Source organism: Hevea brasiliensis, unplaced genomic scaffold (assembly GCF_030052815.1).
Source record: "Hevea brasiliensis isolate MT/VB/25A 57/8 unplaced genomic scaffold, ASM3005281v1 Scaf1, whole genome shotgun sequence".
In the NCBI taxonomy this organism is placed as follows: domain Eukaryota; kingdom Viridiplantae; phylum Streptophyta; class Magnoliopsida; order Malpighiales; family Euphorbiaceae; genus Hevea; species Hevea brasiliensis.
The window spans coordinates 8,473,234-8,499,206 of NW_026614585.1; the positions used below are offsets into that span (position 1 = coordinate 8,473,234).

Sequence of the window (25,973 nt, forward strand, 5' to 3'; positions counted from 1 at the left end):
TAGACTTCTCATAAAGAAGATCAATCCAACCATATTTAGAATAGTCATCAATAAAAATGATGTAGTAATTAAAACCTCCCATAGCAATAGGAGAAATAGGCCTACAGATATCTGTATGAATCAAATTCAACACACTTTCACTCCTAATTGCCCCTTTGTTTCTAGCTCAAGCAAGAAATTTTCCCTTAATGCAATCAACACATGCATTAAAATCAGAGAAATCCAGACTATGTAAGACACCTTGTTTAACCATCCTTTCCAATCTTTCCCTAGAAATGTGACCCAAACGTCTATGCCATAACATTAAAGAGTTCTCATTAACTCTTTGACGTTTGTGCCCAATAACAACATTGATAGGAACATCAATAGATTGAAAAGGAACAGAATTAAAATCCAACATATAAAAACCATTGCATAAAACAGCAGAACCAACAATATCAAATTTAAAATAAATAACAAATTTTCCATTGCCTGAAGAAACACATAACCACACTTATCTAAAATATAACTGAAAATTAAATTTCTCCGTGAAAAAAGAACATAAACAGTATCATTTAATTCCAACACATGTCTAAAAGATAAATTCAAAGAAACAGTCCCTATAAGTTCTACTACTATAACTCTATTTACTCGTAAGACAGTCCTCTCCTTTTCACTTAGCTTTCTCACATTTTGGAACCCCTGCAAGGAATTTGAAATATGAATGGTAGCACCAGAATCCAACCACTAAGAATTTGAAGGAACATCAACAACATTTAATTCAAAACATATTAGAGCTCGAGGGGGGCAAGTTCTAGACCATTACCTTCCTTCTCATGCTTCTTCTTAAGCTTAAAACAGTCCTCAAACTTATGGCTAGGCTTCTTGCAATAATTGCACTTGCATTTGAAGGGCTTCTTCTTAACTGTTAAATTATGATCATGCTTACCACCGTTCTTATTCTCAAATTTAGATTTAGGCTTCTTATCCTTCTGAAATTTCTCATTAGTCTTGCTACTAGACCCTTGAAAAACATAATTAACAGAAAGAGTATTCCCTTTCCTCATAGATTCCTCTTCTTGGCACACAATGGCTATCAACTGATCAACTGTTCACTCTCCTTGTTGGGAGTTATAGGAAGTCTTGAGAATTTTGAATTGGGATGGAAGAGATTCAAGAATGCGCCACTCTCTCCCAAATCAAGATCAAAATACTTGAGCTTGTTGAAATAACTTATGAGTGTCATGATGTGTTCCCGTACAATACTGACACCATCATATTGGGTATACTCCAGCAAAGAAAGATAATGACTCTTTTGAGCCTCGTCAAACTTTTTAAACTTTTCAGCAACAGCCTGTAGAAATTCCTTTGTAGTCTCCTTATTAGGAATACCTTGTCTTATGGACTTGTCTATAGTATACTTCATCACCATTAAGCAAACCTTATTAGAATTTTGCCACTTCTCATGATAAGTCTTTTCAGCAACAGTGGATTCATTAGTAAGTTCAGCAGGTGCATCAACCCTTAAGGCTAAATGCAGTTGGGTTATTGCTAGGTACATGCTTAGAGACTCTTTCCAATCATCAAAATTGAAGCCACTCAGAAATTTCACAGCAGATAATTGCATAGAAATAGTAGCTGGAATAAAACAACAGAGAAAATATGAATTATGTGTATAACATAATCACAAAACTAAAGTTTCCTTTCAGATCCAGCTAAGAAAGCAATTATGTACAAAACTGTTATTTATTATAATCCCGCCTAAGGGTTCCGGATTACAATAAAATCAAAAAAACTCATTGAACTATATATATACACACACACACACACCAATAAGGTATTAAAAAATATTAAAGACAATCAATAAAGAACATTATAACCAACAATGACTTATTATATTAATAGTGTTATACCGATGGGTATATCCACTATTAATATAATCCAAATAACTTTTGAAATCCATGGAATAAATTTTTAAATAAATTAACAAAATAATTTTATGACTAATCTCACGATAGGTGAGCTCATAATCATAAATGTGTTTACCATAATCAGAATTTCCATGAACACTATATTATAAACATAGTAATAATGTTACTACTCATGAATATGTTCTCAATATGCCTGAACATAATTAGTCCAACAAAACTAACAACTATTAATAACCACATAATATTACCATAATTACTAAACACATAGCCAAATAGAATTGTAAATATTTTATGCTCTTGGCTTTTGTTAAATTAATTACATGTGACAGTATGCAGGTTTCACATGAGCTACAAAATTCAATCATATTCAATCATAATCACTATACGAATATATTATGTACTATTTCGAAAACCAACATATAGCCATGTGGATTTTGAAATTCAATATATATATATATATATATATATATATATATATATATATATATATATATATAAAGTATTTAATGAAAAAAAAACTGAATTTAAATGGAATATGTGACAAGATAAGTCGAAAATAATGGTCTAAGCATTCCATACAAATGCTAACCAAAATGTAACATAAAACATACTCCCACTAAACCAAAGTATCATCAAAATTTTTCACTACACCCATATGTGCAACATGCTTCTGAAAAATACTAATGGGCAAAACTTTGGTTAACAGATTCGTAATCATTCGGTCCGTAATAATATGTTCAATCCGAGTCTGTGATTCACGAATCTTCTCTTTAACAAATAGAAATTTGACATCAAAATGTTTAGTTCGACTAGAATTCCTGTAATATTGAGAGCAGCAAAAAGCAGGAGCATTGTCGCAATAAATGGTCAAGGGCTTTGAGATACTCTCAACAATAAGCATACCAGAAATCAATTTCTTTAACCCAATAGCTTGATAAGTGGACTCATAACAAGCAACATACTCTGCTTCCATAGTGGAGGTAGCGGTGAGTGTCTGTTTGGCACTCTTCTAAGAAATAGCTCCTCAAGACATCATAAAGATGTAACCAGAAGTAGATTTTCTATCATCTACATAGCTTGCAATGACTTCTAGATTGCCAGATCTTTTGTAAGTCAACATATAATTATTATTACCATACAAATATCTCATAACTTTCTTTGTAGCCTTCCAGTGACTCCATCCAGGATTACTCAAGTATCTACTAAGGACACTAATAGCAAATGCTATATCAAGACAAGTGCATATTTGAGCATACATTAAGCTCCCAACAGCACAACTATATGGAATCTTTTCCATTTCAGTCCTTTCCTTGTCATCCTGAGGACACTAAGCTTTAGAGAGTTTCTCACTTGACAGAACAGGTGTAACAGAAGATGAGCAAGTGTGCATGTTAAATCTCTTAAGAACTTGATCAATATAAGTTCCTTAAGACAAACCCAATATGCCTTAAGACCTGTTATGGTGAATCTAAATACCCAGAACATATGTGGCCTCACCAAGATCTTTCATGTCAAAATGACTAGAAAGTATGTATTTTGTCTCGTTCAAGAGATTGATGCTATTATTAGCAAGAAGAATGTCATCAACATAACCCACAGGTCCCAGGATCGCAACTTGGCTCTGATACCAATTGTTATACATATAAATTAAATCATTATAAATTACATGATTAGAAAATATGTGTACCTGAAAATACGCTTGTATCCTTGATTTTCTATGAACAATCAAGAACAGAGAAAAGGAAGCGAAAGGGTAGGTTCACACTCCTAATATCCACAGTGTTCAAATTCTATATGATATTAAATGGGGTTATCAGAATATATACACATATAGGACTGAGAGTTGGGGCCTCTTCCTTAGTGGGCTTATGGACAGCCTGACCTATTACAGGCTTGCCCAATCACATGATCCAATCCATTTAGATATTGCCAATTACTAAACTTATTATTTGATATCATTATTTAATCTGTCAATGAGCCTAACAATTGATTATTGCTAATACACATCCAGACACAAATGAATAATCCAACATTTTAGTCAATTATTAGTATTTTTTTATAAAAATAATGCTATCTAATTATTTCCTTAATCTTGTATAAAAAACTTTAAAAAACTATTGAAATGGGAAGGAGAGAATAGGAAAATTCTTATCTAGATCTAATCTATCATGGACATCTAAGATACAAATATGTGAAACTCATATATTTAATAAGTGGATCCTATCATACATCTTATATCTTGAATTCATAGTGAATCAGTCTAAATAAGAAAAATCCAAAAATATATATATATATATATATGTGCATTATGTTAAGTGAATGTAGAAACGTCTTTTTCATATGGTGTTTTCTCAAAGCAAATAATTATACATTGAAGCGGTTATTCCATATAGGATATCTTATATGAAATGACAAGCCAATAATGAATAGACATATATGCATGAGCGAGTCTACATATATACATGGATGGATCTCAAAAATTATAGCTACACCTTGAAATTTTTTTTAAATAATATTTACATTTACATTTATATCAAATACTAATATGAAATGACCATTTTATTATATAATTTCTTTCTCAAAACCTATTTTAAGAACTCTTTTACTTTTTCAAGGTGTGTTAGGTGGTGATAGAGTTGAGTTCGGAGTTGTTTTCAAAAATGAAAAAGGTGAAATTCTTGCTTGTGCTGTTAAATGTGTTATAGGTAATTGACCTCCCAAAATTACTTAGGCTTATGCTATGGCTTTTAAGGTAATTTATGCTTCTGGTCCATTATTGCTGAGTCTGATTGTCTTAGTATTATCTCCAAGCTTCGTTAGAGTTAATATTTCACAATAACATTTGTATAAAATTTAAAAAAAAAATTAAAATTTAATTAAAATTAAATCAAAATATTAAAAAAAAGAAAAAAAATTAACTGTTGAAGTTTAATTTGATTGTGATAGTTTTCAAACATCCAACCAAACAAACCCTTAGAAAGTCCTTGCAACGTTTTTCAGTTTCCATTTTCAACTTATAAAAAGATGGGATAAAAGAAAGAGTTTTAAAGATAGAGCCAAACGCCAAACGGTCCCTTAAATTAAGAGGACCACTGCACGATATCGTGTGCCTAGGACATGTGGAGCGGTTAGTGAGCCACCAAATTGGAAGTGTAGATAACGCTACCCTTTAGTATTTACATTATGCATATGGACAAAAGATGGGTAGGCAGGTGATGGGGGGAGGTGGATTTTATTAATAAAAATATTTTATTTAACTTTAAAAAAATGAAAAGAAAATGTTATTAAAATAAAAAAAATGTTAAATTTAAATTATTATTATTATTATTAAAATTAAAAGTCAATAAGATTTTCTATTTTGAATATTTATTAATTAAATTTAATTTTTATTGAATTTAGCCAGTCAAATATAATTTTTATGTAAAAATATTAAAATTTAAATATATAATTTCAAATCAATATATATATATATATATATATATATATATATATATATATATATATATATATTCAAGTGCATTCTAGGTCATATCACAAATTTGTGGAATTTGTTAACTAAATAATAAATAAAATTATTAATATAACTTTTTATGTTACGATAAAAATAAATTGCAGTTATTTAATTAAAGTGAAATATATAAATTTACCTTGAATTTTATTAAAAAAAATTATGGCACCATGAATTTTTTAAACGTTCTATAATAAATCTCAATTTCTATAAAAATTTAATGACACACTTCAATTCTTATAAAGTGAAATTAAGATATCTTTTGAATTTTAATTAACAGATTGTCATATCAGTATTATTGAAATTTACGCTCTTTAATTTAGAAATTTTAAAGATATCTTAATTTCATTTATAAGAATTAAAATGTGACATGTGATATTTTAAAAAATTCAGAATATCATAAAAAATTATCTAAATAAAATTCAGATATAAAATGACCTATTGGCCCTTTAATTACCTATTCATCATCAGGTTTCCAAAAGGACCATGGTTTTGCCATCATTACCAAAGTAACACCCGTGCTAGAACTGGATGCCCTTTTCTTCAAGGCAGATTAGCTTGTTAGGGCATATGCGTAATTGTCCGCCTCAACAATGCTTTGTATTTAGTCCCATATCTTCACGTCAAGCTAAAAAAGTATGGAATGGACCATGGTTTTGTGAAGGACCATTTTTTTTTTCTCTCTACAAGAGGTGTATTCCACATTTGTCATATTATTTAGTCTGAAAACCTAGAAAGATGAGTAGTGAGACCGACATCTTCAGGTTCAAAACTGGGATGTTGTCATCCCAATACCCCAGTGTTATCATTCGGCCAACACATTTTTGGCATTTTTATGAATGATTTTTGATGGAGTCTAATATTGTTGCTTTACTAATATGGATCTCATTCTCACTATTTCAGCTAAAGAGACATGCAAAACAAAGAGAAAAAGGTTAGAGGTCTACTAAGAAGATTCCTGATGAAAACCCTTCGACGCTCAAATTAGAAAGTGATCTTCTTTAGTAACAACAAGATAGAGAAAGAAGACATGGAGAGAGAAGAAGAAGAGAGGAGTGAGAGGAGAAGAGAGAAACATTTTTTCCTCTAACCTATCCCTATTTATATATATATGTGATGGGAGTATATTGTAGAAAATATTCTCTTATAGGGTATTTTCTTAGTTAAAAAGGTATATATTACGTGTAATTATTTTAATTATATTGTATCAGACTTAGAAGCTTGTTTATTGGTTGACATATATTCTTACAACTTGCATAAGAAACCATATTACTTCCCTTCCAGCAAAGCAATGCTGACCTTTGGGTTGATTTTGGTATGCACTGTTCTGTCCTCAAGACAAAATGGATTTTTGTCCTGTCCTGCTAGCCAAATGCTGCCTTTTGGTAATGGAAGATGTTACAATATCATGTCATCCAACCCATTTTTATGTTCACCATTATTTCAATTATCCTTAATGCAGTGTTGTTTAATAAAAGACAGTCTACTGAAAATTTGCTACATAGCTTTCTGCAGCTCACATTTGTTCACATCCAAAATTTTATGCTTCTACCAATTTACTCAAGAACCAGAGATATTAATGGTAACAAGGGAAATTAAGGCTGTTGCAAGCCTATGAATGATGAGAAATTCTTTAACAGATCTGGCTTCGTTTTTTTCACGGAAATGAATTTGTATATGAAAAATATTTTTTATTATTTAATTTAATTATAATATTAAATTAATAATATATGTTTATTTTATATATTTTACATTTTAATAAGATTATTAAAGCTTAGAAAATGGCCATTTTCTTTAAAAATAACTTAGTTTTCTTTTTTTTACTAACAAAATATTTTTCATTAATGAATTTTTTGTAAATAGTGCAAATTCTAAAAAATGCAAATTTGTGAAATAATCGGAACCTAAACCTATATTTATGTGACTTAATTTTTAATTATTTTTTTATATTTTTATAGTTATAGATAAATTAAATAATATGAAGTGATTCAATTGGTTTACTCTAGAAATAAAGTGGTCCTATATTTATGTGATGTAATTTTTAATTATTTTTTATATTTATATAGTTATAGATAAATTAAATAATATGAAGTGGTTTAATTGGTTTAATCTATAAATAAAGTGGTAGACTGAGTCTACCAAAAATTTTATCTTAAATTATAGGTGAAAGCTTAATTGAGTCTATAAAAATTTTAGATCTAATTAAACCATTTCAACATCAAATTTCAGCAATAAAGCTCATAAGTAGATATCATTAATTCATTTCTAAAAAAAATACATTAATTCACACCATTGGAATATGAGTGAAGTAATTTTTGTAGAATCCACAAAATAAATAAAATAATTATAAATATTTAAAATCAAATTCAATAAAAAAAAAACAGATAAAAAAAACTAAAATTTTCTATCAGTTTCTCAGCAGCGTAATTTTTTTTTTTTCCTTTCACTATCTTGGCAAACAAACACTAAACTAGGAAATGACAACACAATAAAATCACCAAATGAAAAACACAATCAACGAATTCAAATCACAAACAGGCATGGTTTCAACTAAAAAAGAATGCCATACCACAATCAACAAAGCCTAATAACTTCACCTAATATCATACCACAGACTTGCTCCAAAGCCCAGAAACCAATAACTCAAGTCCTTCACAAAACTTAGAACAGAAAATCAAAAGAATTGTTTCCTTGAAAAATGTTCCTTGTAGAGAGAATTCTGAAAATCTCAATGGACAATAACCTATCTTTTGTTGCCTGGTTTGTATCAGAAAGATGAGGCGAGGTTCCCCATTTGTAGCTCTTCGTTCTTGATCCAAAAGAGAGAACATGGCATGCAGAGGAGAAAAAATAAACTAAATAAATGGGTTGAAAATATCTAAATACATTTAGCATACGTACTTTTGTTCTCTAATGCAAAAAAATATATAAAGAATGTCAAGTTCTCTTCACTGTACATCAGTAACCTTACAGAACAACATTAAATGAATGCCAAAAACGCCCAGTTACGTTTAAAGATACAATACCATGAAATTTAATTGCCTCCCACATTTAAATACTCGTAAGATCATGGTGTCCATAATTTTACATTAGTTACCAAAAAGAGAATGGACTTCGTAAAGAAAAGCGTTGGATGTAGAATTCTTTCTTGTTGCGTACAGAAAGCTCTTTATAGAAATGATCCAATTTTGTAGACTTTAATTTGCGGCAGTTCAATCTGAAAATGGAAATCAAACCAAGAAAATTCCTTTTTTGGAGAGATTATTCAATACTACTATAGCATAAACTCCTTCTCTCTCTCACATACATATATGAGGTAATTATGTCACTCAAATTTATGCATGTTCTTATAAAAATCACTGTATTTTAATTTCTTTCATAAAACTTATTAAATCTTTATTTGATTTTATAAATGTCACTATGATTGAAAATTAACGATTTTAGATTAATCAACTTGTTGATCTATCAACTATTTAACAACTAAAATTACCTAATTTGTGGTTGCTAGATGGGAAAAACAGAGAAATGGGAAGGATTTGATGACGAAAGAGAAAATTCATAGGTTTTAAACATTCTTTTCTTAAAAAACTAATAAAATAAGATGATTTTATTTGAAAAATAATTAACAAATTCGTAAGTTATCTTAAAAACTTTTAATTTCTGATTAAATAATCAAATTGAAATTTAGTGAGTTTTATGAAAAGAATTAAAGCTCTGTATATTTTATAAAAACTCGCATAAAATTAAATGACCATATGTAATATTTACCTTACAGATATGAGACTTACTTTTTTCTTTTAAAAAAAAAAACTAAATATTTGTAAATATGAAATGCACTAATTTTTAATACACCATAAAAATGTTATAATTTCTCTAAAATTTTCTGCCCAAAAACTACATATGCATCTATGCAATTCTTTTTTAATTTTTGAGTAACAAACGAAATATGTATAATTTACATTAGGAAATTTCTATTATTATAAAAAAGTTAAAAGAATTAATTGCACCAATTATTTTCATTTAATATTTTAAAAGAATAGTATTTAATTATAATCATTTTTTTTTAAGTACTAAGTCAAACTCTTTTTTTTTTAATTCAATTTATTCTTATTATTGATACTGCAGTGAACATAATTAAAATATATATATATATATGTAAAATTTGGAAAATATAAGATCTGTTTATATTATTGCAAAAAAAAAATTTAAATATATTAATTAGAGAATATTAAAAATAATTTAAAATTAAATTTAATAGCTTTTAATAACAAAACTTAAATAATAATATAATTTTTAAATTATTTTTTCTATTAATATTTAAGTTTCTATTTATTTTATAGAAAATATTTTATTAGAAAATAATTTTCACTTTTTTTTAGCATTTCAAATACTTGAAAAAATGAATTAACGTGGAATATATTTTTAATTAAAAGAAAAATTAAATCATTTATGAAAAAAATAACTTTTTTATTTTAACAAAATTATTATATTTTATAATGCCTGGTTTAAGACAACTAGCAGAGGTCCTAAACCACAAAAAGGAAAATAATAATAATAATAATAATAACAATAATAATAATAAACTTGCAGAGTAGTGGAAAAGAAAGCGAGAAACCGCTTGGCTTTAAGGCCTTGGTTTGGCCGCACCGCTCTAGAGCCAGCTACGGTTGACGATGGTTTTAAAATTTGGTTGAACTGTCACGAATCGGGCCGAGACCAGCCCACTGATTATTGGATCAGTGAGCTGGTAAATGGATCCATTGTTCATACAGACACACAAGCCAACGGCTGAGATTAGATTTGCTATTTCGAATACAGAATAGTGTTTTCCGCCACGTCAGCAACTATATCCAATTGTCCGTTTAACCAGAGGTGACGATGACTTCATTTCTCTTCCTCTATCTATCCTCTCCACCACTTCACTTCTCTCTGTTTCTCTCAATTTTAATATGGAGCTATGCTTCTCTGCAAAATCCCATTCCTTAACCCCAGTCTCTGGAGCTCAAATCTCTACTAAATCGTCTATTCGTAAAGAATTCCTTGGTTGCTCTCACAATCTCAGGCCTCCTGGTGGACCTATTCGGGGAAGCAAATGCAGTAAGCTTAGGATTCGTCGAACCCAATCTCAAAGTTTCTTAATCAACGCGTCTTTTGGTTCTGATTCTGTTCTTGTTGTGGTTGCTGTTTCTACTCTCTCTGCTCTCTCTTTTGCTTACCTGAATCAGCACTTAACTAACCGTAACAGCTACAAGAAGAGTTCTAAAGAGGTAAAATGAAGAATTTGGTTTTCCATTACTTTGATTGGTTTAATTTAAGTTCAGTTTATGCTAGAGTCTTCGCTTTTTTCTTTTTTCTTTTTTTAATTTTTTTAATGCTTTGTCAATGATATAGGATTTGGGTTCCCCTAGTGTTGGACTATCTCACTTACGCAGAAATATTGTGAACATTGTTGGAAGACCGTTTTTGGATGTTGGGGATTCTCACAGGGGGACCCTTGCAGCACAAAGCAAGGATTTGGCTGGGAGTAACAAAGAAAATGGCTATGCCATTGAAGGGAAAGAGACCCATGTTCAAGTTCTCGAGGATACTGTGACAAGTTACAGTTCTCTTCTAGTTCAAACAACAGAATCTTCCAATGCTGATTTTTCAGTTTCTAGTGGTTCTACTTATGTGGTTCCAAAAGAGCCTGAACCTCCACTTTCTTCAATTCCTGAATCAGGAAGTATCAAACCACTTGTGTTTGCTAGAGGAATGTCCAAGTTGACATTACAAAAAAGCAATAATGAGATTGACGGTGATTCTGCATTTCCTCAAGTAATGACGGAGCAATCTGATACTACTTCGCCTTCTGTATATTCTCAAGCTGGCAAAAATGTTGACCTTACCAGCTATTATGGTATCTCTGAAGAATCAGATAGAGAGGATCTTTACACATTTTATGAGGAAAACAAATCTGTTGTGAAATCACCATTAAACTTGAATGGTTCAAGAACAGTATGTTCTCGTGCCTCCTCTCCCATTGGCAATAGCTTTTCTTCCTTGAAGGTGAATGCCATAGTAAAAGAGGTCGAATTGTCACTGCAGCACTCCCCCCAGATTGCAGGTTATGCCACAAATTCATATATCTCATTTTTTTTTAATGGTTTAAAGCATGGCTCTAATCTGTTTTAATTTAGCTATATTAAAATGGAAACTGTTACAAGTTTGACTTAAGGATTGTTTCTTCTACCAGAGTCCGTTGAAAGAAAAGTACGTCTAGCACCATATGAAAGAGTTTCTTCCCGCAAAAATGAAAATACAGGAAGGAGAGGATTTCCAAGAGACAAGGAAAAAGGACATCTGATTCAAGATAACCATAAAAAACTACCTGATTTTCCCTACCCAAATGTCATACATGCTACCGACAAAGACCATCCTCCAGAGCAAGTCCATGCTTACAATCGTTTGCTAAGAGATGGAAGGTGATTCTTATCATTCAATTGCTCATATTAAGCTTATTGACCTGTCTTCTTGACGAATTTCCATGGTAGAGATAATGGCCATCAAATCAAAAGTTAGTTTAAAGATAGACCTCCCATGAAGCATAGTCCCAAAGATAATAGTTGGCTTTATATGTTTTTTCATGATGATACATAAATTAACTGATTCCTTCTTAAAAGCATGGGTTTATCCTTGAACATATGTTAGGTTAGCAGAGTGTGTAGATTTGCTGGAAGATATGGAAAGAAGAGGCTTATTAGATATGAGCAAGGTAGGGTTACATCTTTAGCTCTTGTTATATGTATTGCTCTTGTCAACACATTTCATGCTCAGAGTTAGTGCTGTACTGGTTTATCTGGTTTCAGATTTATCATGCCAAGTTTTTCAAGATCTGCAAGATTCAAAAGGCTGTTAAGGAAGCTTTTCGCTTCTGCAAGTTGGTTCCTAACCCAACCTTGAGTACCTTTAACATGCTCATGTCTGTGTGTGCAAGCTCACAAGACTCAAAGGGTAAGTCGACATGTGAATCGTTGGGCACCTTGTCAAAGTCTGTCATAATGAATTGTGAATATGCTTCTAGTTCCTGATATCTGTATTATTCTTTTAGGAGCTTTTGAAGTTCTACAACTTGCTCAGGGAGCTGGATTGAAAGCTGATTGTAGACTTTACACTACTCTAATATCAACCTGTGCTAAAAGTGGAAAAGTTGATGCAATGTTTGAAGTATGGTAACTTAGTTTTTCTTGGTTTAGATTTCCAATAAAAAAAAATTAGGATTTCAAATACATTTCTTCTACAGTTTTATTTTACATTTCACATTTTCTTAGTAAGTTATGTTATGGCTATTAAAAATAGTTTGCTATTTTTGTATTCATTCTCATGCTTCATTAATTAGTGATAGAATGTACTTCGTGCCACCATTAAAAAAAAAAAAAAATTGCTGCTGTGAAAGCTAAGTTGGAGTTTGGCATAATTGATGAATCCTTTTAACTTCATACAAAGATTCTGTTAATTATTGGAGCATTTATTACCTTTGACTATAGCTAACTGTTGGTATTGAATAAAAAGTTGGTTACTAATCAGATGTACCGTTGTTCAAACTTCACCAATAATTATATTACTTTCTGAAAAAGGGAAAAACAGATGTTGAGTGCTAATGGTTATTATGATTATAACCGTCTTACGAGTGTCCATATCGTTGCTCTAGGTGTTTCATGAGATGGTTAATGCTGGAGTTGAACCAAATGTTCATACATATGGAACACTAATTGATGGCTGTGGCAGAGCAGGACAAATGGCTAAGGCATTTGGTGCTTATGGGATAATGAGATCCAAGGTATTGTGTGGAATTATATACATTTGTAAATGAGTCTGTATATTTTTTATGTGGAACTTATTTTATCCTATCAAACACTCATGCTTCTTTTTGGATAATTTTTGGGCAAGTTGTGATTGCATATTCTTGTTTACTTCTAATCCTAATATCAAATTAATCGTCGCATTGATAAGATGTTGTGTGCAGTAGAAAGTGAAGCCAGACCGAGTTGTCTTCAATGCACTTATCACTGCATGTGGTCAATCGGGAGCTGTGGATCGTGCCTTTGATGTGTTAGCAGAAATGAGGGCTGAGACACAGCCTATTGATCCTGATCACATTACTGTTGGTGCATTAATAAATGCATGTGCAAAGGCTGGTCAGGTGTGTAAGTTATCTATACTTGTGGTCTTATGATTTCTTGGTTTCTATATTTATTAATGAATGGCATAATAAAGCCTTGCTTTTAGGTTGATCGGGCAAAAGAAGTATATAACATGATGCATGAATTTGACATCAAGGGCACTCCTGAGGTTTATACAATTGCTGTTGATTCTTGCAGCCAGACTGGGGATTGGGAGTTTGCACGCAGTGTGTATGATGACATGAAAAGGAAAGGCGTGGCCCCTGATGAGGTATCAACAGCTAAGCTGGTGGAATGAGGACAAAATTAGTTATTTTAGTTGGATTATGCTTTATAGAGAGAAACTGTGGTCTCTGGTAGTGTGGCTATCTCTTATAAATAGTGCATTCTTCTTGTTTGGTAGAAGGGGAACTGTCATTTTCAGTGTTCATATGGTCTTTGCATTGGACTGCAGCTCTCTTTCAATAAGTTAATTAATCAGTTTAATTAAAAAAATGCACTAAATGGGCTGCATTTGTGTACTCTAGAAGCAAACAAAATTAATAAATTCCGCAAAAATTACTATCAGCAAAATTTACAAAAGCAAAATGATCTGATTGTCATCAAAATTTGAGTGTTCAATCACCTCTCTTTAAGCATAGCCTCAGGGAGGGTTTCACATTAATAAAATGATTGTCGTTCTCACAGATGCTTTCATGCAGATGTTTCTCAGTGCACTGATAGATGTGGCGGGCCATGCTGGAATGGTGGATGTTGCATTTGATATCTTACGGGAAGCCAAGATTCAAGGATCACAACTTGGAATTATACCATATAGTTCACTGATGGGAGCTTGCAGCAATGTATGTCTAATATACTTGGTGTTGGATAAAACAGTTCTTTTGGTGTATATTAATTGTACAATTCTTGGTTTCTAGTCTTGCAGTAGCAATACAGAAACTCCTTGCTAAATTCTTAAGCTATATAAGTTACGAAAGGATTTGGGTTTTAGCCCTTTAGCTTTCCTTGTCCAATTATTGATGCTTTTGCATCTTAAGTCCTTTTTTGTTATCATGCAACCAAGGGCTATGATTATAAATTCATGTTGGTATCCAAATTGTAATTTTGTTCACTTTTTCTCCCTACATTTTGTGATATTCTCAAAACATTTGTGCATTATATGTTGTCATAGAGAGGGAGTCACAACCCATGACTCATGAGTATGGGAAAAATAGTAAAACTGCTACAACTTGTTTGAGATTTGTGATTTTTGCTTTGCATATGTTTCGAACCAAAAATTTGCTATGAAGGCAAGAACCTGCTATGGCAGTTATAACTGTTTCTTCTTTTTTTATCAGGGCAAAAACTGGCAGAAGGCACTGGAGCTGTATGATGATATGAAGTCCATTAAATTAAACCCAACAGTCTCGACCATGAATGCTTTGATCACTGCCCTGTGTAAGTCTATATCTAATTATCTATTATTTGTTTCAAGATAAGTTGACAATTTTAGTTTTGAATTTTAACTCTACTTGGCTTCTAGTAATTTATACTTTCATATTCTCATGATAATGTTCTATTTTCCGTTTTGAAAATTGATTGAAGGAGAATAAAATATTAGAAGAGCATTCGGTCATGGCTCAAATATTATGTATTCTTGTTCTTTTAATTTATTAAATTTGAAGATGGCTCATTTCGGATAGTGTGATAATCCGTTCATTTCGCATTATCTAGAGATTGGCTAAACCAACCTATGCTGAATGTTATATCAAATAATGGGATTGGCTGCCCATACAAAATATACTTCTTGTTTTCTTGGTATTTTAGGAGGCTTCACTTCGGTAGATTCTTGCCAAATGACTCCTTCAAAAAAATGTACTAGAGGGCTTCGAACATTGGTACCTGTGGCATGAAATTGATTCCTTGAAAACTTATACTTGGTACTGAGAAATTGTAGAACAAACTGGATTTATTGATAGAATATCATGAACTTGTAGATTGAATAAGCTTGTCTTGGTACATTCTGATAGCGGTGAGGTTGCAATCTCACTATGGATTATTAATGCAATGGTAGATGTAAAACAACCTAGTTACCATGATGGAAGGGCACTTCAGAGATATAAATACGCTACTAAAACATATGAATCCACCAAAAGGGAGAGAGAAAAATAAAGAAAAATTCTCAATTATATTTGTACTAAAAACTAAAGTTGGATTATATGTGGTCCTTCTAGCCCTATCTATAGCCCTTAAGCTAATGAGAAAATAAACCTCCTACTAAACAGGAAAATACAATATTTTCAAAATAAAATAAACTTCTCAGAGAATAAAGATCCTATATAGATATTTTATGCTTCCTATTTAGGAAATCCGAAATAGAAAATTATGCAAAAAATGCTGAATGAGAACGTTGACTCAAAGGCAGAATAATTAAACCTTGATGCCCTGGAATTTGTCACAAATAAGTATAGGCCTATTAGTGTTGCTTGAAATATTCCTACATAGGGGTGTAAATGAGCTAAGTTCTGCCCAATATTTTGGTTTTCAACTCTGGCTCCTTTAATTTTAAGTGAACTCTTAACCTGATTATTTCAAGTTTGTTTAATTAAAAATTATCAAGTTTGATTTCACATTCACTACTCTAAGCAAGTCTACTTGAGCCTAAATATAAATAAAAAATTTAACATATTTAATTTATTTACAATATTTATTAATTAATATAAAAATAATATTTTAACAGCACAAAGAGTAATATTGAATGGGTCCACCTTTATGTAAAAGAGAGACACACTTTTAATATTATTTATGATCAAAGTGGTACATAGTTTTCTGTCTTTCTCACAATTCCTTTTTTCTCGTACATGTACCTATATTACAGAAAAAATATCTTATACAATAATAATTTATTTTATTATGAAACATTTTGAAAATCTCATAATAAAATATGACTTAAAGGCAACATTATACTAAATCTTAACTAAAAAACAAATTTTGATGGCTTATCTGTTAAGTTCTAAATGGATGAATAAACAAACATAAATGAGTTCATGAACATATTCAGGCTAAGCTTGCTTATGCTAATGTTAATTTGTTTATTAATTTAGATCAAAGTTTGAATTAATATTAAATTTATTATTCAAACTTGTTCATTTAACTTAATAAACAAGCTTTTATCGAGCATGTTCACGAGTTGTTCACTGATTGCACTAGTTCGTTTACACCCTTGCTCTTATGTCAGTTATGATTACTAGCAGAGTTGTATGCCTAATAAAATGTATTGTATGTTTGTTATTTGGTTGATGTGAAATTGAATTGATTTCAAAAAAATTGAAGATATTGTTGATGCTAGGGACACTATTAAAATATTAGAGAACTAGTTTTACTTTAGGCCTTGTAGATTTACAATAGATCATGTCTTTGTGTTAAGAAGATTAATGGAAATTTATAGGGAATGAAGAAGGACTTCCATATGGTATTCATTGATCTAGAAAAGGCATATGATAGAGTATTGAGATAAGTTCTTTGGTGAGTGCTTAAAAAAAAGAATCAATCTTAAATATATAAATGTCATTAAGGACATATATAAGGGGTTGTTATAAGTTCTTTGGTGAGTGCTTTAAAAAAAGAATCAATCTTAAATATATAAATGTCATTAAGGCATAAATAAGGGGTTGTTACAAGTATAAGAATGGTGGGAAGGGATATGGACGAGTTTCCCATAACAGTAGGTTTACATTAAAGATTAGCTTAGAGTTTGTACTTGTTTACCTTAGTTATGGATGAGTTAACCAATCATATTCAAGATGATATCCCATGCATCCATGATATATGTTATTTGCAAATAATGTTATCTTAGCGGATGAAACAAATGAAAGAGTTAATTAAAGTTGTGGAGAAGTACTTTTGAGAATAAGTGTTTTAGGCCAAATAAAAGTAAGATGAAATATATGTATTGTTAGTCTAGCTCTCATAGGAGAAATGAAGGGGAGGTTCAATTGAATGGAGCTTTGTTGTCAAAATGCAATGAATTTAAATATTTAGGTTCTATCATCTAGAAGAACGGAGCAGTAGATTAGAATGTAACTTGTAAGACTAAAATAAGATTGATAAAATGGAGTAGTGTGACGAGTATGCTAGACAATCGTAGGATCCCTGACAAAGTGAAAAGTAAGTTATATAGAGCTATTGTCAGACCAGCTATTTTACATGGAAGTGAATTTTGAGCGTTCAAGGTACGACATACTCATAATTTGAGTATGACAGAAATGCAGATGTTAATATGGATGTCTAGTATTGCAATAATAAATATAATTAGGAATGACTACATTTGCCAGAGAGTGCTTGTAGCACACACTGGAGATAAAAATGAAAGAGAATCGTTTAAGATGATTTGGTCATGTCCAACATAGAGTATGGCTCAGTATAAAAGTGTGATAAATTAGTAGTAAAAGAAGTGAGAAGGGGAAGGAGGAAACATAAAATGATGTAGAGGGAAATAATATCGAAATATTTTCAATTTTTGAATATTGATGTTGAATCGATTTTCAAGTTCAAATAGAGTTGAATTGCGAAAAAGAACTAGTCTGGGATTTAAGTTTAGTTGTTGTTATTGTATTATTGAAGTTATGGACTAATATATATGTTTTTTTTTTCTATACTTTTTAATGTGGAATATGTTAAAATTTCAGCATTCAGACTTTTGATATATTGGAACAATCATTTGTAATCAGCATAGATGGCAAATGATTTTGGCATTGCAGTATAATGTTATTTCTGAGCATTGAAAATAACAAGTGGAGAAAATATATATATATATATATATATATATATATATATATATATATATTTTAGTAAGTGCAGCATGGAAAAAGCATTATTGAAGTAGTGCATTCTTCGTATGGGGTGTGGACTATTATGAGCAAGTTTTCCTTGAATGTTGTGTTTATTTCTTCTGTACCTAAGATCATGTATAGGCACTAATAATTTGGGAGCATGGTACTATGCCAAGAACACATTAACATGTGTAGCCTTAGCGTAATTCTAGGATAGCGAAAAAACAAGAAATGAAATATGCAGATTTTGCTATAGGTGCTGGGGATCAACTACCTAAGGCTATTGAAGTTCTGTCAGAAATGAAGAGTTTTGGCTTGTGCCCAAACACTGTTACATACTCCATACTCTTAGTGGCCAGTGAGAGGTAAGTGGACTGAATTCAATAACTATCATATAAATTAATTATTTTTTTTAGCGTGTGCTTCTGCCTCGAGAGGGTCACAACCTCCCAGACTTTATTGTTATTTTTATTTTCTCATGTTACTAACTTCCTCAATTCTGTTTTCTGTTGCAGAAAGGATGATCTAGAGGTTGGGCAAATGCTTCTTTCACAAACCAAAGAAGATTGTGTTGCCCCTACTCTCGTTATGTGCAAATGCATAATTGGTAAGTTTCAAAGAGTACTGCATCTTTTTTGCTCTGTCTCCATCACCCCTGAAATTGGTATATTCTATCTTGTTGGAGCTGATTCTACATCATTTGAACGTTTTAGAAGTTTGTGAAGCATAACTTTTTTCGTAATAATTTCTGTTTGTTTAAAAATTTCTTCTAATGTTCATGATTCTCAACTCTTCTGCCAAATTCTATGGAAATTAAGCTAGATATTTTTTTTTCTGACTAGTTGAAATGCTTGCTCAGTAATCAGAAAACGTTTCATATTATAGCCAATGACTGTCTATTTTACTGTGTTTGGATAAACAATATGCTATGGTCCTGTCTTCTGTCATCTCTGTGCGCTCGCACGTGTGTGTGTGTGTGTGTGTGTGTGTGTGTGTGTGTGTTTGTGTCTAGGTGGTGATACCATGATCCAAAGGCATAAGTGCTATTGACTAGCAATGAGCGGACACTAGACAACCTTAACCCATAGGACCTGGAAATTCAGTATTTAAGAATTTGAGCTGTTGAGGTCAAGATTTACTTCAAAATTATCCTATGTTTATCGATACTACTACCTTACTTTTGGATTGAAGAATTTCAAATGAAGAGATCTAAGTGCAATTTTTATTTTAAAATTGTTTGAAAAGAATTCAATACATCTTTAATTGACTAGATCCACAAATGTAAATTGAATTTATGGATGTGGATGAAAAGTTATTTTGACGTGGATTTGAAATGGTGCCTTTTTATAAGTATTTCACGTTGACATTAAAATGAGGTTTTTTTTATTTTTTTATTTTTTTAGTTCATATTCACAAGTGTACCTTTATCTGTAAATCTACAAAATCATTGAAATTGATTATCAAAATCAATATCTATTCATTTCAATTCTCTCCACCAAACACCATGGTTGCTATTTCTGGGCTTGATTGTTCCTCTTTTCTAGAATAAAGCAATTTGAAATTCTGCCTACTTTTAGAGCTGAAGATAAGTTACATATCCCTTTAAATTCAATGTGTAATACACAAAGTTTAATATTTGTTCAAATTGATCACTTAAAAGCAATTGAAGATCTGTTGGTCCTTAACTGTACGTTGCTTATATGGTCATTTGTCTATTTCTATATGTGGATGCCAGGATTTGACATGTGGGGAACTGCTGCTATCTTTATTTCTATCTTTCTTGATGTTGGAGCGATACTACTTCCAAAGATTTTCAGCATTTTTGTCTTTTATTTTTCCCCCATCTTCTGAAATTGGATTTACTTGTTATGTTTTATGTTTAAAACTTTAATAGCTTTTAAGACATTGCTTTTGTGTAGTTTTCCATACTCAACATTCTAACATAAAATTGGATTTTTTCATCCGCCATGAGTTCAGTTAATCCTTTGGATGTTTCCTCATTGTAGGTATGTGCTTGCGGAGATATGAGAAGGCTTGTGCTCTTGGACAGAATGTTTTGCCTTTTGACTCAGGACGGCGGCAAATAAAAAATAAATGGTATTTAATTTTTTTTTCTCCTCATTTGACTAGTGCAAGTATTACATAAGACAAGTACCTTTTTTTCTTTAAAAAGCTTTGCTTTTTGTTTCCTCTTTTGCTGGGTGCTGGAGGTGGCTGAAGGGGGTTGGTTGTTCTTCTAATTTCTCAACTAGTACCCTTGAAAGTTTTAAATAATAGGTTGGCTATTATTCATGAAAGGTAATCCTATTGTGCAAAAGTAATTTTCTGATTAAGTTCTGATCTCCCCAAATTAATTATTTAGGACATCAATGGCCTTGATGGTCTACCGTGAAACAATTGCAGCTGGTGAGAAACCTACAATGGATGTTGTTTCACAAATTTTGGGATGCCTGAAGCTCCCTAGTGATGCTTCACTGAAAACCAGATTAGTTGAAAATCTTGGAGTTACTGCTGACTCATCAAAATATTCTAACCTCTGCTCATTGCTGGATGGATTTGGAGAATATGATCCTTGTGCTTTTTCATTGCTTGAGGTCAGTAGGCAGTTGAAATATTTGTTCAATTTTCTGATTTCATGCTTTGTTACGAAACTATGGTTGGAAGTTAACCAGATGCCGGCTAAGATTGTTACCATTTGCAGGAAGCTGCTTCTCTTGGAATCATTCCATGTGTATCCTGGAAAGCAAGTCCCATCGTTATTGATGCCAAAACTTTGCAAATTCATGTTGCAGAGGTAAGTTTTCCGCATGGTATTTTAATGCAACTTAGATGACAGTTACTCTTGTTGAAATTTCTACTTTTCAGTGTATGTATTATTCCATTGACCCTATGCTTCCTAAGGGGTGCATCTATGATGTTGCCCACTTCTAAATTTGCTGATATTATGACAGTGTATTGCTTCATGATCTTTCTTCAGTGATGCATTAAAAATGTTCCAAAGCTGTTATATGTTGACAATTGAGCCTTACATGAGCAGAACCTACTATAACAAATATATGAGTTGCTCGCTTATTTATATATATTATTGGCATTTTTGTTCTTTTTTTTCATCACCTTCTTCATTTACAATCTCCAGGATTTACTATGAGAACAGCAGAATACATATGGATAGTATATGTTTGTGCTGTCTCAAACATAAAGCAAAATATGAGTTGAAACAACTCTTTCCTTTTCCCTCTTAGAATTTGTGCTGTGATCATTTTGATGACTTCCTGAGAAATCTTGTCAGGTCTACCTCTTAAACATTTTGAAAGGTCTCAAGCATCGTCTTGCTGCTGGTAAGGGTTTATTTTTTAATAACTCATTGAACTCTCTAATGAGTTAAGTTCAGAATTTCAACTTCTGAATATTAAATTCAATGAATTTCTATGAACCATAGAAAAGATAAATGCACGTGCCTTATTTCTGCAAAACTTTGAAAATCTACTATTGAGCTTCCTCTGCTTTATAGATAGTGGTTTACATTGTTTCATTTTCAAATAGATTTGGTTATTTTCCCCCCTCTTGTATGATGTAGAAAGGCTAGGAAAAAGAAGAATGAAGAAATGAGGGGAGAGAAAATCTTGAAAGAAAATACCAATAACCTCAATGTCAATTCATCATTGAGACCCTCTTTACCATTTATCTATGAATATTTAACTAAGAATCAAGACAATTTCGAAATATGAATAAAAAAAATGTAATCATGAAAGTATCCAAGAGTTTAGCAATGGTGCATGTTCTTGTTCACTATTAGGGAAGGAAAAATGGGGGATTAAGATAGCTTGTACTTTGTTCTTGTACTTTGTTTAATCCATTTGATTAATAACTAACATTTAGTTATTCTTGACCCCAATTTTTTTCAGGTGCAAAGTTGCCCAATGTAACCATTTTATTGCCTATAGAAATGACAAAAGTCAAGATTCTTGAAGGGGAAAAAATGATCAACCTTGCGGGAAGGTGAGAAGTACTACTTGATCAGTATCAATAATACTTACCTGATGCCCCTGCTAGCTTCCCTTTGATGTAGAACACAAAGAACACTTAAAAGGGGAAAAAGAAATAAACTCTCATTCTATTAATTCTCAATTGTCTAGATGACATAGGTATTTATAGTACCATAACTAGTCTTACTAGTACTTGGATTAGGAATCCCATAATAAGAAATGACGCATCCGAGGAAGAGTAGATTTAGGAATTATTTTGATTTAAACGTTGCTAGTATAATGATGAGGCTCTAAATTGTCTTTTTGGGCAAATAGTCCTATAAATCCTAGACTTTCAATTCTATTAGTTGTAATAGAATTTATAACTGGTGGCAGTTGCATTAAAGGGCGGGAATCACTCCATTAGCGGTGATGTGTCTATATTGAGTTGACATAGAACTGACATGTTAACATGGCTGTTCAAGCTCAACATGGTTTCACTTATTTATTGGGATTCATCTAAAACTCTCTAAGCCCTTTCTGTCCTCCTCTGTTTTTTTCAATCTTCAAAACTACAATAATTTAGAAGGTTAGACAATTTCTAGCCGGCTCCAATCAACTAACTTTGGAGTTAATGACCAAAAAAAAAAAAAGAAGAAACCAACAACAACAACAACAAAAAACAACATTTGTTCCAGTGTGCAACTATACCTAATCGTTTCAATTTTGTCAATAAGGTCTGCCTAGACAATTTTTTTTCTTTTTTGTCAAGACGTGTTATTCAGTTTCGGTCTTCCTAGACATGTATGCATGCCTATTAATTGAGTGTCAACTTAGTATATATTAGATCTGATCATGAATCCAGGAACCTGCAGATCTGTATTATTAAAAAGCTGGGTTTGGGCAAGGGGTTTCATTCTTAGGCTTAACTTGGTCCAATTGAGGCTTGCCTCTAAGGTGAGCTGGACTTGGGATTAATGTTTGTTCAGGGATTGGGATTAGTGTTTATACAAGGCTTAACCTAGCTAGGCCAGCCATTAATATATATATCTGTATATTGGTCTCTGCTTGGACACAGATGTAGGTTCGAATAGTCAAGTCGATTTTGGCATAAGCCAATATTTAAAATTTCCAGCTTGAGCCTGGCCTAGCTCACAGTTTGAGTAAGCTTATTACATATATGCAACTCATGGCCTTATTCCTAATGTTAGATATAATTGCTACCAACTTGTAGAGTATACCAAGTACGTCCAATAAGGATAATTTGGGCCAATTTATTTTGTGAAACCTATATATTGTAGAAAAGACCTAATGACCAATATATGTTGTCAAATCTACACATGTTGTGGAAGTTAAGGAAATTTCTGTAACCCTAGCTTTGAAGGCGATGCTTACAGAGTATTTCCAGAAAAAATTTGTGTGTGATAAACAAGTGATATGAGAGAAATACCGTTGTCTAATTCTGATTGTAAACACTTTGGTTGACAGGCTTGGCCAGGAGGTTGCATCTCTATTGAGAAGGCTAGGGTTGCCTTACCAAGGGAATGAATCATATGGGAAGATTAGAATCAATGGGATTTCCATAAGAAGATGGTTTCAACCAAAGCTTTCTTCTCCTTTCAGTAGAAAACCGGGAGAGTTGAGCTCATCCCAGTCGAGAATAGGGAAAGGGATCATTCATCAGCAGCGTAATATTCGAACCGGCAATTTATCTTTGGAATAAGAGGAAGCATATTTATTGCTGCTGATAGGGAAACAAATTTAAAGGAATGAGTTATACAAGTTCTTCCCTAGCATGAGATGACATATCAGTTTTATGGATGACTTAGTCTCATTATTATGCCACGGCAAAATTGCTGCCCTGGTCTTGGATGGCTTTTGGAAAATTTCGAAGAGAAATTGAGATCACCTTCTGTCTGAAGATGTGGGATACCTCCAGAGCAATGTAAATGCAGTAAATATAGCCTAAGATTATACCATTTTCCGGCTGAAATAAAAGAGTGTTGCAATCTACGGTCACTCTTTGTGTCCATTTTGAAGAGAAAAAAACAACACGTCCATGCCTGCAAGCTGCAACGTGAAAGTGAGTGCAAGACTATGAAAATTGTTACATCACATAATGTATAATAATGACTGCCACTTGTACTAAGAAGACATCATCTGCCAATGTACATTGTCAAATTTGAAGATATTATCACATAATGTATATCGTTTTGCAAATGCACAAACCATAGTAGCCATTTTCGGGTGAGTTTCATAGTGTTAAGAACTGCAGAAATGGATACAAGTGATATCTAGTAAGAATATAATAACCTTGTAATAATACCGCGTTTGTTTACTGATGAAATAATAGTGAATTTGGAACATTCAAGCAGGCTTGATTTTGAGTAGGAAAATGATAGGCATGTCATGGGTAACAAAACAATCTAGTGCATGTCACTTTCATGTACCCAATTGGACATTTTGACTCTCGTTGATACCTCAATTTGAATTTGAGCTTTCTGGGATATATTCTAGCTCAGAATAAACAGAGCTACTAATACCATATGAGCCTCAAATATTGCAGGGTTCTCTGGATCTTATAGTTCTTGCACTTCTGGTGTTGACATGGCTGGATTGATTGTTTCAGAAACAAATTTATCGTTACTGATGACTGCTTCACTTGATTCCATCAATGGAGTTTGAATAGCAGAGCTTCAAAGAAAATCTTTGAATGAAAAATTGATGTAAGGGACATGATTCATTAAAGAGAAACATTAAAAAGGAAAAAATTGATTCATCTACTCGTACGTGGGAAAATGTACACATGTATACTTCACAATCCTCCTATACATTGTCCTAGGAGGGAAAAAGAGAAGGGATAAAAAAAGAGATGAATATCTTGTCAAAAATTGCAGAAATGGGTTTGGTGAATCTTCTTTTTGTCTCACAAGGCAAGAAACCTAGAAGTGAGATCAATAAAGGTATCTTCTTTGCAAGGAATTGTAAGAGCGCCCATTGGATGATTGAAGCCAAATTCTTCTTCAGCTTGGTTAAGCAAGTCCCGGAAGCAAGGATGGTTCAAATATGATATTGGAACAATAAATCTCTTCCTCTGGAATTCTCCAACATAAACTGCTACATGCCCTTTAGGTACATTAGACTCGTTTCTACCATGGAAAGACTGCTTCTTGAGAATTTGCATGGCACTGGAGATCATGGAAGGCAAACGAATACCCATTTCAGAACCTGAGGAGAGAGAGACAAAGAACTGTAATTTACAAGGAAAAATGTAGAACTTGTAAACTTGGAGGAAGAGGGTGGCGGTGGATGGGTAATTATATAGGGGTTTGGGCAGCAGGAGGCTGAGTAGACTTGTCTTCGATGGATAGAAGGACCCACCCCATCATGACTCACATGGCTCTGAACAGATATCTGATATAAAATAAAATAAAAATATAGATGATCCACCACGGCGACATCGTGTGCTGATGGTGTAGTAGACCAACTTGCGTTCCTTCGCATTCTTTTCTTTGTCGAAGCATACAAGCATCAAAACTGGAGCTACTATGTGTAGACACTCGAGATTCTAAAGTCTAAACAGACGGCCGTACGGTTATGACTAAAATAATGATAACATT

At 32.2% G+C, this 25,973-nt stretch overlaps 2 protein-coding genes across 4 annotated transcripts; one reads left to right on the plus strand and one right to left on the minus strand.

Moving 5' to 3' along the window:
* Positions 1-10,271: 10,271 nt before the first annotated feature.
* On the plus strand, positions 10,272-24,719 carry LOC110667276 (pentatricopeptide repeat-containing protein MRL1, chloroplastic). Of its 3 annotated transcripts, XM_021828071.2 has the most exons (19): positions 10,273-10,685; positions 10,810-11,521; positions 11,651-11,879; positions 12,106-12,169; positions 12,264-12,408; positions 12,506-12,621; positions 13,106-13,234; positions 13,424-13,597; positions 13,684-13,848; positions 14,279-14,419; positions 14,915-15,014; positions 18,645-18,753; positions 18,904-18,995; positions 20,395-20,485; positions 20,751-20,982; positions 21,090-21,182; positions 21,678-21,726; positions 22,294-22,387; positions 23,842-24,719. In XM_021828071.2, exons 1-19 carry the CDS (start codon positions 10,368-10,370, stop codon positions 24,074-24,076), a joined length of 3,288 nt encoding a protein of 1,095 aa, XP_021683763.2. In that variant the 5' UTR covers positions 10,273-10,367; the 3' UTR covers positions 24,077-24,719. The 3 variants fall into 3 exon arrangements, with proteins under 3 accessions (XP_057997385.1, XP_057997386.1, XP_021683763.2); XM_058141402.1 differs by lacking the exon at positions 22,294-22,387 and having other exon boundaries at positions 10,272-10,685; XM_058141403.1 differs by lacking the exons at positions 21,090-21,182; positions 21,678-21,726; positions 22,294-22,387; positions 23,842-24,719 and adding an exon at positions 20,599-20,686 and having other exon boundaries at positions 10,272-10,685; positions 20,792-20,937.
* Positions 24,720-25,039: 320 nt separating this feature from the next.
* On the minus strand, positions 25,040-25,696 carry LOC110667277 (auxin-responsive protein SAUR20). Its single transcript, XM_021828074.2, has one exon. The coding sequence runs from the start codon at positions 25,571-25,573 to the stop codon at positions 25,280-25,282; it is 294 nt and encodes a 97-aa protein (XP_021683766.2). The 5' UTR covers positions 25,574-25,696; the 3' UTR covers positions 25,040-25,279.
* Positions 25,697-25,973: the final 277 nt, after the last annotated feature.